This window comes from Mastigoproctus giganteus, chromosome 5, assembly GCF_048544385.1.
Source record: "Mastigoproctus giganteus isolate SK-2022 chromosome 5, ASM4854438v1, whole genome shotgun sequence".
NCBI classification, from domain to species: Eukaryota; Metazoa; Arthropoda; class Arachnida; order Uropygi; family Thelyphonidae; genus Mastigoproctus; species Mastigoproctus giganteus.
This window is the reverse complement of record NC_143579.1, coordinates 211412466-211428354: the sequence shown is the minus strand read 5'-3', so window position 1 is coordinate 211428354 and position 15889 is coordinate 211412466. Positions and strand designations below refer to the sequence as shown.

At 35.7% G+C, this 15889-nt stretch overlaps 1 protein-coding gene across 1 annotated transcript in view; it reads left to right on the top strand.

Moving 5' to 3' along the window:
• The window catches only part of gpp (DOT1 like histone lysine methyltransferase grappa), a 241475-nt gene that overhangs the window by 215495 nt on the left and 10091 nt on the right, over positions 1-15889 (top strand). The window contains exons 17-18 of the mRNA XM_090374787.1: positions 558-1806; positions 5829-7625. Coding sequence (XP_090230913.1) covers positions 558-1806; positions 5829-7625 — 3046 coding nt within the window. The remainder of the gene's footprint in view (positions 1-557; positions 1807-5828; positions 7626-15889) is intronic.

The window sequence follows — 15889 nt, the reverse complement described above, 5'->3', positions numbered from 1 at the left end:
CTGTCTTCCAATCATCCTTCCTCAATTTGGATTTGTCATCTCGTGTATAATTAGATCAAGGGAAAGGATTCCACATGGCAGTAATGTGATTGCAACAGTAACCATACAAAACCATGAAATGCTACTTCCTTATAATGTAATTAACTTTCTTTCTTTCTTTTGTATTAAAGATATTAAAATAGGTACTTACTCATTGAATGCCATTCGTAGATTGAAAGTAGTGACGGGCATAATGAATGATTTCCGTATTTGATTATGAAAATAGTGGATTATGAATTTAAAAAGAATGCCCAGTGAATGGAATCAAAGTAGGCAAAATTAATATCAGGCGAAAACAAATTGTAATAAACTGTATATAATTTTTAGCTTGTGTGTGTTTTAAAATTTGCTTAAATTGTTCTTGAAACATACTTTGATGGAAATGTCTAGAAACTAACAGCAGAAATATAATGCTAACTTAAGAATTTAACTTAACTGAAAAATATATTATAATTTAAAATCTGTGCCTATTCATAATGCATTTTAAATATTAACATAGTTATTTTTTTATGTTGCAGTATACTGATCCAAATTGCCTTACACCTGAGTTAATTCTAAAAGAAATATCTTCCACCTTGATGCAAAAGAAATTGCTTCATAATAAAATATGCAAATTAGAATCAGAAGTGAAAAGTTTAGAAAAATCCATTTTGGAAAAGCATTCCCTTGGTAATTCAGAATCTTTCGGAATTCAGAAACATTTGGAGGTTCCCCCAATCACTAATATACCTACCAAAGATACAAAATTGAAATTTAAGAAACCAAAAGAGCCAACCATTCATGAAAGTCTTATTATTCCCAACTTTGAAGATAGGATTAAGACTATAATTGCCAATGCTTTGAGGGATCCATCACTGCCAAAAATGGAGAAACCTGTGTTTTGTGATGATGACATGAAAACTCCTGTTTGCCATGATAGTGATTGCACTGAGTCTAAAGCAAAAATTAATATCTTAAATGTTACAAGCAGTACATCATCTGCTGCGGTTCCTGCATTATCCAACAATTGTGTTTATAATAATTTTCCAGAAAATCACTTCAGCAAGCCAAATTCTGTTTTACTGCACAATTCTTATTCTAAACCTGTAGGACTTCTGGCTGTTTCACAGACTGCTGCTGAACAGCCAGTGGTTAATCTCACTGAGATTAAACAAGAAGTTTGTGCTGATGTCGATCTGTCAAAGAGTCTTGATACTGGCCAAAATTGGATTGAAGATAAAAAATGTGATGAGAAGAATCCAAACGAAACAGAACTTTCCAATCCTGAAGTGTCTAGTACTCTTCCATCAGGAGCTTATTCACCTATTAGTCCTGGTAGAAGTCCTGTATCAGATCACTATTTAGCATCTCCACTTAATAGTCCCATGAATAAAACTTTCTTCTCTTCAGCTCTTCTTCATAGTTCACTTTCTGTGAAGGGTGTAGGGATGTCTGGTGATGGTCACCAGGGAGTTATTTCCAACATGCAATTGCCATGTGATACACTGCCTAAAGATGCGAAAAGTGCAGATCCTATGTGCAAAAGGAACAGTCATACCATTGTTCATAGAATTGCAGATGGTATACATGAACAAACTAGTCATTGTTCAGTCCAGTTAACTAAGCTCAATTTACCATTAACCAAAAGTGGTGCATTGTCATTATCCTCTCAGGATAGCAGGTGTCAGCGATCACACAATCTAGACCATAAAAATGCTCATCTTGTAATTACACCTTCATCAAAAAGAAATTTGAAGAGTGATGATATACCAAGCAAAAAGATTAAAAGTGAGTTGATTTTTTTTACTTTTCTATATGAAGTTATAATTAATTTTATTTAAAGTCATAAATTGAAGATATTCAGGTTTTTGTCTTTTCTACAGTATGTACATCAAGGTTTTTATTGTTATTTATTATTTTTTAAATGGCCTGATTAACAGTGGATCCCCCCCCCCCCCTGCTTTTTTTCTGTTAGGTAACCCCAGCACTTTTTCCTGGGGTCAACTCAGCTCCAAAATTCAGCTCCAGTGATTGGAGCTGGATTTCCTTTCTCATGCCAATTGTTGGGAGGCCATAGAAATGACATAACCTACTCTATATATTATACAATAGTATACAATAGTTATGTATAGTTCCCGTTTTGGTTTAACAACTTGAAGAAATTGGATTACATGGGCAAACAAAATGATATAAAAATGAAGAGAAACATATCTGATCCAAATGGCAATTTCCTTTAACCTTATGAAAATAGTTTTATTTTAACTTGCTTTGTGTGTGTGCACATGTTACCTTTTCACATATATATTAACTTGTTAGCAGTCATGCAGAATTTCTTTTATATATTAATAGTTATGAAGAACTTTAAATATCCTGAAATAGCACTTTCCACGGTGGATGTTCAAATCCATATGATAGGGTTGAATGTCCCAAATCTGGCTATCCATGATCTAGCATCACCTGACTTTAAAATTTCAAAGTAGATTTGACATTCAGATCAAACATTTGCAAAAGCAGCATGTGAGAGCCAATTGTGCTGGATGTGGAGATTTCATCTCAGAGAAATAAGTTTAGTTTATTGCATTCTAGTGACATTAAGAAATTTGTTAGGTCACAGAATTGTCTAATTTACTTTTTTAAAACAAGATTAGCAACTCATTGATAATAAACAACGGATTACTCAGTTATGAGTTTCACAATTCATGCATGAAGCATAAGACTGCGGTAGCAATTCACCAAACATGTTTAGTGAATGCTTTTAGCTTGTCATTGGTAAAGGACATTGATAAAGTAACTTTTATCCATTTGTATTTTTTCCTATGTTGCCTAAAAGAAAATTAATGTTTTGCTTTTTTAAATTAAATTTTAATTTAAATAATTTAAATTTTAATATAAATATAGTACACCTATGAGATGGAGAGACTCTGTTAGAGATGAGTCATTAATTAACCTACTGCCCTCCTCTGAATGGAATCTAGAAACCTGAGAGAGGTTTTGGGGGCATCACTCCAGATGTTGGGAACAATTTTTTTTTCCTCGTTACAGCCGTGATCTTGTTATTTCCATGCTTATTAAAACCAAGTTCGACTGTAATTTATTTATTAGCTTAAAGCAGAGCTAAATATGAATGTTTTTACATTATTTTTTTCAGAGTGACTCTAGCTACTCTAATTGTGATATATCCAATTAATAATGCTAGTTTTTTTTTCTGGCATAACTTCCTGAAAGCACACTCAAGATTCCCTTAACCATTTTCTTTATCAACATTAAAGAGAAGCCAAAAAACAGTCTTGGTGATTATGCAGACCAGTTTTTGTCCTAAATTTAGGTGCTTATTCTGCTGAAGCCATTAGTTTGCAGATCAAAATTTGCTGTTCTGGTCAATAATGCTATACAGAGATGCAAAAATTAAATATCATATTCATAAGCTTAGTTTCTGGTGGGGGATGGGAACTCAAACTTTTTCCATAACACATAGTTGCAAAAGGTATTTTCCACTGAAACATTTAAAAATTTATTTGCAACTGTTGCTGAACATTCTCACCCTCCTGATCACTAATGTAAATATAAAATCCCATCATAATGATAGATATTTTTTGAAAAACTTGTAATGCAAGTGGTTATGCTTGCTGATCATCCATATATGAGCTTTCAGGTGCTATGCTATACTAAGTTCCAATATATATATATATATATATATATATATATATATATATTTTTTTTTTTTTTTTTTTTTTTTTTTTGAGATTGAAAAGTCATTTTCAAAGTAAAATCACAGTGTGTTCTAAACCCTTCCCTCGTGCATAACAACCCTAACTAGATAATCTAGGAATCCACTTGTACTGTGAATTTGGTTCGGGTCAGTTCAAAAATGCAAAAGTTTCTAAGTGGGTTGTGGTGATGCTTTCAATTTTAATCATAGTTTTGTAGGGAATATTATATTGTTGGCTAGCAGTTAATGTACAAGGAGAAAAGAATTTGAACATAAAATCACTTGGCACAACCACTTGATATCATGAAGGGTTTTTAAAACAACTACTGTCATTATGCAGATATTATTTTATTTATATAGTAATGGTTTTGACCAGGAGATCAGAGGTTTATTATCTCATTGTGCATGATGATTTATTCAAAATATGAATAAATATCAATTAGAATAATATTTTGAATATAAATCCATGTTATAAGAAGTTAAATGTGTGGAACTGAAATTTGTGCCCACTTGCATTATTAAAAAAATAATAATACTTAAAAATAAGTGCAAGTTATTTACTGTAACGTTACAGTAAATTATTTATGGTTAACTGTAAATATTTTGTAACCCCCCCCCCCCCAGGCACCTTTGTGAGGTAGATCAAGCCAATAGTAACTAGATAAATGTATCTCCTCTCACAGTTCATTCATAAATGCCAGCAAATTTTTTTGCCACAAGATATTCATTGAACTCCAATGTGTTGCTGAAAGCTTGTGTGTGAATGGATGGGTATTATTAAAATTATTAATAATATCTAATAACATTATTAGTTATCTCACTACCTATTTAGTTTTAAGAACTTCTGGCATGCCTTGTTAGCTACAACATGTTAATGAAGCCGACAATGTCTAATACAGGTAGGTTCTCTGCCACTAAGGATATAAACATTAATATCTGCTTAACAAACGTATGGAAACAGTATGGAAAACATAATGAACATATATCAGATTATGTTAGAGAGATCCAACTTCTAAGAGGTGTCAGTTGCCAGTACCTAGTCATGTCTAAATGTGATACGCTAAAATTCTATTTTTGAATGGTTCTCCCTCCTCATTGTCTCCCTCTCCCCACACAGAGTCTGGAGCAGTTAAATCCAGCATCTTGGATGGCTTCAGTGGTTTACAGGTTTTCAGAATTTGGAGCAAATGTATTCAGGAAAAAAAAAAAAAAAAAACCTTCTGATATTAATCTTTTGACAAAAACCTAACTTATATTTTTATATGTGAAAAGTTTGAGTCAGGTTTCCCAAAATTGACAGGTATACAGTTAGTAGATTTTGTATATGGTTAGCAAGTGCAAACTTTGTAATAAACACTTTTTTAGACACTCAGTGGATAATTTATTAGGAACATCACTACATTGGATCAACATTTACCTCCAGAACAGCAATATTTTGGCCATTGAAAGACTTTACATGATTGTCAGTAGAAGTACCTTTGGTATATTCAGTGTCTGGGTCTTTGTCTTAGATCTTAAAATTTGATCTTTTCCTACAAATACTGTATTGGGATTGAGATCTGATGACTGTACATACAGGTTAGAGAAGTAGAGAAAGGTGACTCCTGGAACCACTTGCATAATGCAAATGATACATGCTGGAAGTACCTATGGCGGAACATTTGATTTATGCGATTCTGTAAATAAGTCCTGCCACTCAGTCATTGTCCACATATATCAGTAGCCTTGTTGTCTCCCAACAAAATATGCTGCCATGTAATATTGATCCTAGTCCTTTTAAAGTGTCATTGATCCTCAGTGTCTTATCTTTCCAAAATCAGTATCACAATGTTTGCCACAGTATGGTGTGGAACCCCCCTCCCCCAATGCACTATATGTGTAATCCTTTGCAATCCTAACCAGTCTGCTTACAAAGCATTTAGCTGTTGATATATACACACGGAGCTGTGGTTAGCAATACTTTGTTCTTTATCTGTTCCTAGTTGGGGAGATTCTAATGAATTATCCATTGAGTGTGTTATGTGGTAAGGCAATTTAATTGGTTACATATCAAGATAATGAATTGACTAAATGGTATATTTATTATTTTTTTATTTTGCAGGAAAACCAGAATGCAGTTCCAAAGAAACAGACATGCAACGACCACACAGCAGACATTGGCAAGAAAAGATTAGTAGTGGCTTCAATAAGATTCTAGCTTTGGCTTCAACCCAACTGGCTGAATCCAAAAAGGAAAGGAGACATAATATTTTTATATCAAAGAAAGAGGACAGACACTATAGATCAAGGAGGACTCATAATAATCATTATTCTAGTCTGTGTGGTAAACCAGAACATCATAGGGATTGCAGATGCTCAGTGAGTAAGAAACAAAGTAAATCGCATCATATGTTGGAAGCTGACAGGGCTTTAGGTTGCATTACAAAGCATAATTATGGGAGACATAATGGGATGCACTTTTCAAGGAGAGCAAATCTCAAACCAAAGCAAGCAACAAAGCCAAATGGCATCATGTGGTCAAGAAAAGGACCAAGAACACCTCCTGATACTCCCCCAAGAACTCCATCAGTTTCACCAGAAAGATCACCTGCACTCCATGTCCATAGTCCAGCAAGTAGCACAGAAACAGCATGTAGCAGACAGAGCTGCATAATGAGCCCTTATAGTAACCATGAGCACTCAGTGGACAAATCTATCCTTTCTCCTTCACTGTCACGCTCAAGATCTAATAGCCCCATCAGTAGTAGAGCATCAAGTACAGATTCACATGGTGGTAGATTTTCCTCATCTACCAGCACTTGGAACAGTCAAGAGAGTAAAGAAAAGCAATTTTCAAATAGAGATAAAAAGAGAGATGTACATGGAGTGATTAAACTAAATGGCTCTTGGTCTAAATCTTTACACCAGAAACCATCATTAATTCATGGTGAAATGAAAATAATTAGTGATATGAGCCAAAATTGCAATTTACAGAATAATATGAACCAGTGTCTTGAAAGTTCAGGTGCTTTGTTAGGTCAATCCACAGGAAGAGGCCTTGTTGTAACATTGTCAAATAATCAGGTTGTTCATAATCAGTCTGAAGCATCGAGGCAGGTGGAATTTATATCAGTGAACATGCCAGTACATGCGTCAGGAGGAACAAGTTTTAACCCACCTCCTCCACCAGTTCCGCCACCACCTCCGCCACCACCCCCACCACCTCTGTCATCTACTACTCATGAAGTACCACAGTTTTCAAAAAGTTACTCTCTATCTACTCCACAAACTCTTCTGCCTCCATGTGGACCTCTGCAGCAGTCTGTACTTACAGCAAGTCCTGTTACATTATCTGTAGATTTTACAGTTCCACCTCCAAATTTCAACATGCCACCCCCGCAGGCAAGCAGCACCCAGTCAACTGTTCCAGCATCCGGTATACCAATTTCTCAACGAACACAGTCTCAACCACTTTCATTGCCCAACATTGCATTACCTCCGCCTGGTATGTCACAACCCACTTTGAGTCATGGTTCTCAGCCATTTGAATTTAGGCCTCCTTCTTTACAGCAGAATCTTTCACAGTTGGACCATGTTCCACCTTGTCCAGTAAATGCTTCCTTGTATAGGGGCACAAATCCAGTTCAAGCCAATCAACCCAATCAGCAAGCTATTCTGCCACATCCAGGGCCTCTGCTTTCAACTCCATCACTGCCACCTGGACCAGCCAGTGTTCCTGCACCACCTCCACCACCATCATTCAGTAAACAAATTCAGCCATTTCCTAGCGTGGAGTGGAAAGATGGTATGCCTGGAAGATTAGGAGGGTTAGGTCAGCAGGGCCAACATCTGGATTATAGGATTCCTCAACACTGTGCCCCCACTGCTGGTACAGTTAACAATGTAAATTTTTATCCAGGTGAGTATAAACAAAGTCCTTTTAATACCTTGGCATTTGTGGAAATATGTGTAATTAGATCAGTGGTTTTCAACCAGGGTGCCACAACAACATTCCAGGGGTGCTGTGTAATTTGGGTTTAAGTTACTTAAACTTTTTTTTTTTTTAAATTTATATGTTTATTTCATTATAAAATGGAGTACAGTATCTTTTTAATTTTTTGGTGATCTTTAATTGATGTTTACTGAGTACCTCCATATAAAGAATAAAATTATATACTGTATGTATATATATATAAGAATATATTGACAATGTAAGAATATATTGACAATGTTACAACAAGGCCTCTTCCTGTGGATTGACCTATATATATATATATGTATTTATATATATATATATATATATTTAAATTGTATTATGAAATGTAATTTTTATAATTATATTATTGTAATAACTATCATATAACATATTTTTAATATTATATATATATAATCGGATCTAACAGACAGCAAATTGAGTAGATTGATCAATCAGGGGTGCCACAAAATAAAATAAATTACTTAGGGGTGCCATTATTAATAAAAGGTTGAAAACCACTGAATTAGATGATCATAGTCTTGTATTACTGTTAATCTACTCTTGTATTCCAGAATCTGATGTGATTAATACGTTCAGAGTTTAAAAAAAACTTTATTTATTTATAGACTTCATAATGCATTTACCTATATGTAGGTGAATAACTATTTTACAGCTAGGTTATGGCCAGCAACCTTTCTTAATTAAGGGACTAACTTTTATGAGCTTTCTGTAAAGCTTGGAGTGGAGAAGTTGCAGCAAATAGCATAGAAGATACTGATACTGCTGAATCATCTGTCTTTAATTTGTATTCGTAAAAAATGACTTATTTATTAAATATATATATATATACAGTGGATTCCGGTTATTTGGGCCACCGGTTAATCGGGGCAGCCATTTATTTGGGGAAAATCTTAAAAAAACAGAAACCAATCGAGAAAATAGCCAGGGTTTACTTTGCTTAATTGGGACAGCATGCCGTTTAATCGGGGCAGGAGACCACAGCACTTGAAATTACTCTACGATTGTCTCCGATGGTACCACGTGGTTTGGTCGAAATTCTGGATGTCACAACCATAAAACAAAAATAAATTAGCAGTCACCTGTTTGTTGGGCTTTTCTGTTAGGGAAATCTATCATAAACGGACAGTAAACTCGATCTTACTGAATTTGCAATAATACCGACAGCTGGAATTCTGTGGGTTATTATCCCTTGACCATGAAATCTTCAATCTTATGAAAAAATCGATTTTCAGAACCTTCTCTTCATTCCTATTTTTAAAGCTTCGTAACTTGTTACTCCGTTCTCACTTGTGCGTATCGTGTCACTTGCAATTTGTGTGTGCCGTGTTCTTTGTTATTGATTGCTTATCTTTTTTACTGTTTTAAATTTTAATCCCCACCCGCAAATGTCAGTGAACAGAAATGTCAACTAGTTCGTATGTACATATTACAGTACGTATTAATTATTCCGATTATCACATATTCTTCCGATTTTCACGTATCATTTAATTTTTTAGTTGGTAAGGTAATAAAGGGTAAATTTGTGCTTAGTATATCTTTGCTTTTATAGTCTATGGATAATATTCCTCCTATTTTTGCTAATTAGAATAGCTGTTTAATAGAATTAAAATTCAATTCACAAATGGGATCACAATGACCGGCACTTACTGCACATCGTATAGTGAACCGTACTTTACTATGTTGAGTTCGTCGTAACGTAATTTGATTGTACAGTGAACCAATTGTAAAGTGGGGGTACATTGTATTTTTAACTATTTATGTGAAACTTCGGATAATTGGGGCAGCCGCTTAATCGGGCCAAAATGCACTAGTCCCGATGTGTCCCAAATAACCAGAATGGACTGTGTGTGTGTGTGTGTGTATATATATATATATATATATATTTTTTTTTTTTTTTTTTTTTTTTCTGCATAATAAAAATGTAACTATTTCTCATTTTCCGACTTCTTATTTGTAAGCATACTGTGCCAAAGTAAAATGTTGTGTTCATCCCCTTCTTTCATGGTTCTCTCTCTAAAAATGTAACTTTTATTTCTGTGTGAGTTCTTAATGGATTAAAGAAATAACTCAACTAGCAAAAAGTAAGAATATATTTTAGAAAATAAATTTATTTGTAAGGGAAAACAGCACCGACAAAGATGTGCTGGCTTAATAAAAATTTAGCTGATTTAAAAAAAAATAATAATTAAAAAAAATTTTCTCAAGGGAATATTAGCCATAAAGTTATTCCAAAAATAAAACTAATTCTGTATTTAGTATTAGTATTAATCAGGCCAAATGATGCAAGGAGGCAAACTTATTCTGCATTAGTCAAAAAAAAAAAAAAAAAAAAAAATCCTGAGTAACAATCCAATTTTGCCTTCAACCTTGTTAGACTTGCCTTCAACTACTTTGGGAGACAAATTCTGATAATCAGCAGTATGCTATCTAAAGGTGAACTTCATGAGATAATCTACTGTTTCCAAAATTTTATATTTGTGATTTCTTGCCCTTGTGTTACCTTATAATGTAAAAACTCCCTCATTTATTTTGCTTATTTCTTTAAGGGTCTTGAACATCTCTAAGTCACCCCTCAGATGTCTATTTTCCAGGATCTGCAGTCCACATCTTCTAAAATGTTCCCCATGCAGACAGCCCTTAGCTCTCCCAACTCTTCTTTACACCATACTTATTATAAAGAATAATATCCTTCTCTCTGCTGGCAAAGATTCTGTTGATCATTGATAATATAACTTGAGCCTTCCTAGCTGCTTGCACTGTAAGAAAAACTTCCTATCTGCTTATATCTTAATTGTAAATCTATCTTATCCCAAGCCACTTCTAATTCCATGTCCCACATTCATCCTTGGATTTATTTTCCCCAAATGCAAAACCCTTATGTCTACTAGGATTAAAATTCCTTTGTCGTCTTTCAGCCAATATAGTCATTCTGAAGCAATATAGCCTGCTTGTTAACCACCCTACCTTCCTCAGCGGCACCTCTGTAGCCAGGTGGGCAGGAGCAGCAGTGTGTAGCACACGCTTCTTGATTAGACCGGGGTTCGAGCCCGTGACCACCAAATACGGAGGATGCGGGAAGGTCAGGGAATGACCACCGCATATCCCCGGAGCAATATGGCCTTAGTTGCTAATGCTCCTAAAAACCAAACAACAACAAACCTTCCCCAGCAAACTCTGGCGACGTTCCTTGTCTATCATTGAGGAGAATCAGATACAAGAGGAGACCCCCAGCTATCAACTTTACATTATAACAATACCGATTCTGTAGTCATGTTGGCTTGATTAGACTAGTTGGTAAAACTGCTTTTAATTCACTTTTGATAAGAAGCATACCCCCTTTCCCCAAAGATCCATCTTTGTCTCTCCTGAAAACAATCACCATAGTGAAATTTCTCGTTGCCAGTTTCAGGATGACAGTCTCAATTATCTCTACAATATCAGTTTTAGAAGACTTGATCGCCAGCTCAAATTTATCCAATTTGTTAAGTCCTTCTGGCATTTCTATATAAATAGATTATAAGTTTTTCGCTTTTCACTTTTTTTTTGTACTTTTTACTATCTTTACAAATCCATTATAACTGCTTCAGTAATTTTGTTGGCTGATATGTTTTCCTTGCATGTGTATGTTGGGGTCACTCACAAATCTCAAGATAGAGAGGAATTCACACACAAAAAAAAAAAAAAAAAAAAAATCACAATGTGATAGTAGTTTGTAGTCACTTGGAAGGTGAATAATGAAGCCAAAACACTACCCATCATTGAAATTGTCTCACTCAAAAAAAGAAAGGGTGAATGGATTAACCTGAAAATTTGCATGGATGTAAACGATTAGCATGTCAAGTTGATCGACTCAATAGAACAGAACACTCAGTAACATCTCTGTTCCCACCCTGACGTAGGAATCTGAAAGTACTACAGATACTTGTGTAAACAATAACAGGCAAACAAAATTGTGTGCAAATAACCATCTAAGAGCATGTATGTGCAATGCCTTTAATACACACAAGGCAGCATTATGTACAACTAATGGACTTTGAAAGGGCTCGGATCATTAGGTTATTATTATTATTAGCCATATGGTGGAAGGAAGCTTATGCTGCACCAGCCAAAAAAAAAATTTCTGAGTTACCCCGTGTGTATGTGTGAGAGAGAGAGTAGAAGGAAATCACCAAGAAAAAGAAGAATGATGATATCCAGCTGAGGACCCTGGGTGTTGTTAGAATCTGTTGGTCAACACAGCAACTTTCCATTTGTGCAGATTACAATGCCTGAAGGGTTGGATGCTGCTGACAAAAATGGGCACAGGAAGAATGTACTCGGGCATGTTGCCAAAATTCTGGTGGAATGAGAACTTCAGAATGGAAGGGTCAACAGATCCAGTTTCTACCGATAGGAAACAAATGTTTCAATCTGTCAGATTTCCAACGTCTGACAGACTGGAGATGTGAAAATGTATCCCCAATTCGCAAAGGGGAATCGAAGGGTGACACATGTAATTACAGACCAGTTAATTTAACTTCTGTTCTGGGTAAAATAATGGGGTCACTGGTTAAAGATGCATTGCAGGATCATCTAGACAAGAGTGCAGCAATAATTCAGACACAGCATGGGTTTGCTAAGGGAAAGTCTTGTCTGACAAATTTGATAGGATATTATGATGTGGTTACAAAGGAACTCGATGCAAAAAATAATTTCGATATCATATATTTGGATTTCAGGAAAGCTTTTGACACTGCTGCGCATGGAACACTGCTAAATAGTATGAATCAGAGCTGTAATACTCAATATGTTCTACGTTGATATTAATATTTGTAAAATGCTTTTATTATTTTACAAATGGAAGACTACTGTACAAATTGGAGCAGAATGGTATTAAGGGTAAGTTGCTACAATGGATAAAAGTGTGGTTGAGTGGGAGAAGACAGAGTGGTAAGCAATGGATACTGCTCTTCGTGGACTAATGTTATTGGAGTCCCACAGGGTTTGGTGTCGGCCCGACACCAAACCCTGTGGGACTCCAATAACATTAGTCTTTTGTATATTGATCAATGATATTGATGAAGGTATGTTAGGCTCAGTGTTGAAGTTTGCAGATGATACAAAGGTTGGCAGGGTTGTTAATGACAGTAATGACAGTGTGCTACTGCAACAGGATCTAGAAAATTTGGGCAGATGGGATGAAAAATGGCAACTGAAGTTTAACATTGACAAATACAAAGTACTGCATATGGGTAGAAGTAACCCTAGAAAAATGTACCAACTGTGTGGTACTACACTTAGAGTGGTAGAAAATGAAAAATATCTGGGAGTAATGGTGCAGTCAGATATGAAGTTTCCTGAACAATGCAGACAGGCTGCCAGAACACGTCATGGGGTATTGTCAATGATATACAGGAATTTTGCTAGCAGGGAAAAGGAGGTAATTATCCCTTTGTATAAGGCAGTGGTCAGGCCACGCCTTGAGTACTGCATACAGTTCTGGAGGCCTCAGTTTAGGAAGGATGTAGATTTGGTTGAGCATGTACAGAGGACAACAAGATTGGTGAGGGGGAGTTGAAGGGTTCCTCTTACCAAGTAGTTCAGGCTTAAGTTCTGCAAATTGCAGCAACTGGAGACTAGGCACCTGCGAGGTGATCTGATTGAGATGTATAACGCCTTGAATGGGTTGAGCATGCTGAATTCTGATGGAATTCTTCCGCTTGCTCAGATTATGAACATAAGGGGTCATAAATTCAAATTGAGGAAAGACAGCTGTAGAATAGATGTGTGGAAATTTTCCTTTAGCCAGTGGGTGGTTAATTGCTGGAACAAACTTCCATCTGTCATGGAAATTGATAGCTTAAATAAATTCAAGGAGGAACTGAACAAACTTTTAGAGGGAATGGTTGTGTGAATTTTTTTTTTTTGGCTAATGCTACACAAGCTTTGCTTTCTTGCATCACATGCCTCTGTTACTATCTATGCAATTTCTCTCTGCACCTGTGTCAGGGATTTTGATTAGTAGGTAACTGAGAAGTGATACTGTGCTTCTGCCTCTGATGCCATTCCACCAACATTGGCAGTGGTGGAAGGGAAGAGCTATTTGGGGTCAAGAATGGTATTTATTTGGGATCCACTGACATTCACATGCATTGTCTGGAGACGCACCAGCGACAGAGGTAATCCGGTCTGCATTAGGGAGTGGTATACTAGTCCAACACCCAGAATCAGAGAATGAAGAGCTATCAGTTACAATACCTGTTTACCTTTTCATTATTGATGGCAAGACAGGATTGAAGCCATTCTGAAACTAGCAGTTCTTCCCTCCATCCCAAATGCTGTTTTCAGCAGGATAATTCCCATCCACATACAGTTACTCCCAGATATTACTTGGGGATATCTTAACCTAACCTTACTTTTTTATATATATATATATATATATTTGGATGATATAGAAAGCATTCTGCATCAACTCTAACTGTAATTTTATAAAATAATTTCTGTCCATTGCTTGCTAATTGCAGGAAGAAATTCAGTGAAATTTATAGGTTCACCGAATGAAATTATGCCTCAAAACATTTAGCTGATATGTCAGTGAGCAGATGTCAGAAAATAAATTGTAAATGAATTCAGAAAATTTCCTTACCTACATCAGAACTGAAATAAAACTGATATTTAGATAAATCAGAAGATAAAAGAGAACAAAAATTAAACTTGCCAGTTTCACTAATGAATAAAATGTTAATAAGCACTTTGCATACAAGTGGGGCAGTGGAAACTGCGTGCGTGTTTTCATATACATGTATACATTTTTTTTCAAAAAAAAAACTGAAATTGGAAATATTGTACCTTTTGGAATCATTATCTTATTTAAGCTCTCTCAAAAGCATTCCTCAAGCCAGATGCTCAACAACACTAAAATTAACACAATTTAAAATCCTCTTAAGTCTCCACCACCACCTGATAAATCAAGTATTGTGGTGGAGTTACTGCCCCTGCTGTGGAGAGGCAGGATTCTGCTATCTTGCATCATATTCACACATCTCATAATACTTCCATCTCAAGTATTTATAGTTAATATCTTCCTAAAACTATTAACATCTACCATACTACAAAATAAATTACCTGTTTACAAATATTACTATATACATATTCTCTCACTGTATATGCTATTTACATTTAAAACCTTAAAAACCACATCACTATACATATACACTATATACATATATTTCGTATCTACACACGATCTCAAAAACCTTATGTATATATATTGTACAAACACACAAAAGCTTTTCCCTAGCCTTGATAACCCTTCTGCTGAGAGAGTTCCAACCTGCTGGAACAGCTCACTTCTACAGTGACTAATCCACACACTGCAATAAAATATACGCACTATCCTCCACTCTCCCACAGGAACAACACCGATCCTGTATCGAGTAAAACTGTTGAAGCCTGGCCCTCAACCCATGTCCCGTTACAATCATAGCTGTATATAAGCCCAAGTCCGGCCAGCTTTGCACCCTCTGCTAGTATCTGATGCAGACATTGTATCTATGTCTGCATCATCATATATGTAACCCAGCCCTTCCTGGACGCACTCTAATGTTCCTGTCATATCTTAAACTCTAGATTAAACCTCTTTCTTTCCTCTTTTAAATTTAATTTACTATATTCTTTCTCTCACATAATCTATATGATCTTATAACCATTATCTCTAGAGTAATTTTGCTTTGTTACATATTGTAAACACTATTCAATATCACCAAGTCAGCAGGTTCTCTTCCAGCCAACACTTGCAAGGTATCATTGGACACAGCCCAATGATATCTTGGGTCACAGCTAACAGAGCAGACCTCTGAGCCACAATTACTTGTCTTCTGACAATGGAATGACAAGTCCCCAAGCCCTATTCCCCACATGCATACGTAATCATAGGGATAAACATACACTTATACAAGTCCAAAGACTTCTCTCTTATTTCCCATTCATTTCTTACTATCCTCTTCTCCTTTGCATAAACTATCTTTATTTTCTCCCTTAAATACTTCACGCGGCAGGAAGCTAAGCTTCTCATCAAACACCATGCCAGGATGTTGAACCTCAGGGGCATATCCAATAACTAGTCCTTCTGATCTTGTAGTCGGACACAGACTCAAACTCTGTTTTCCTTTTGTGATCATACATTTAGATTTTTGGTGGGAGAGATT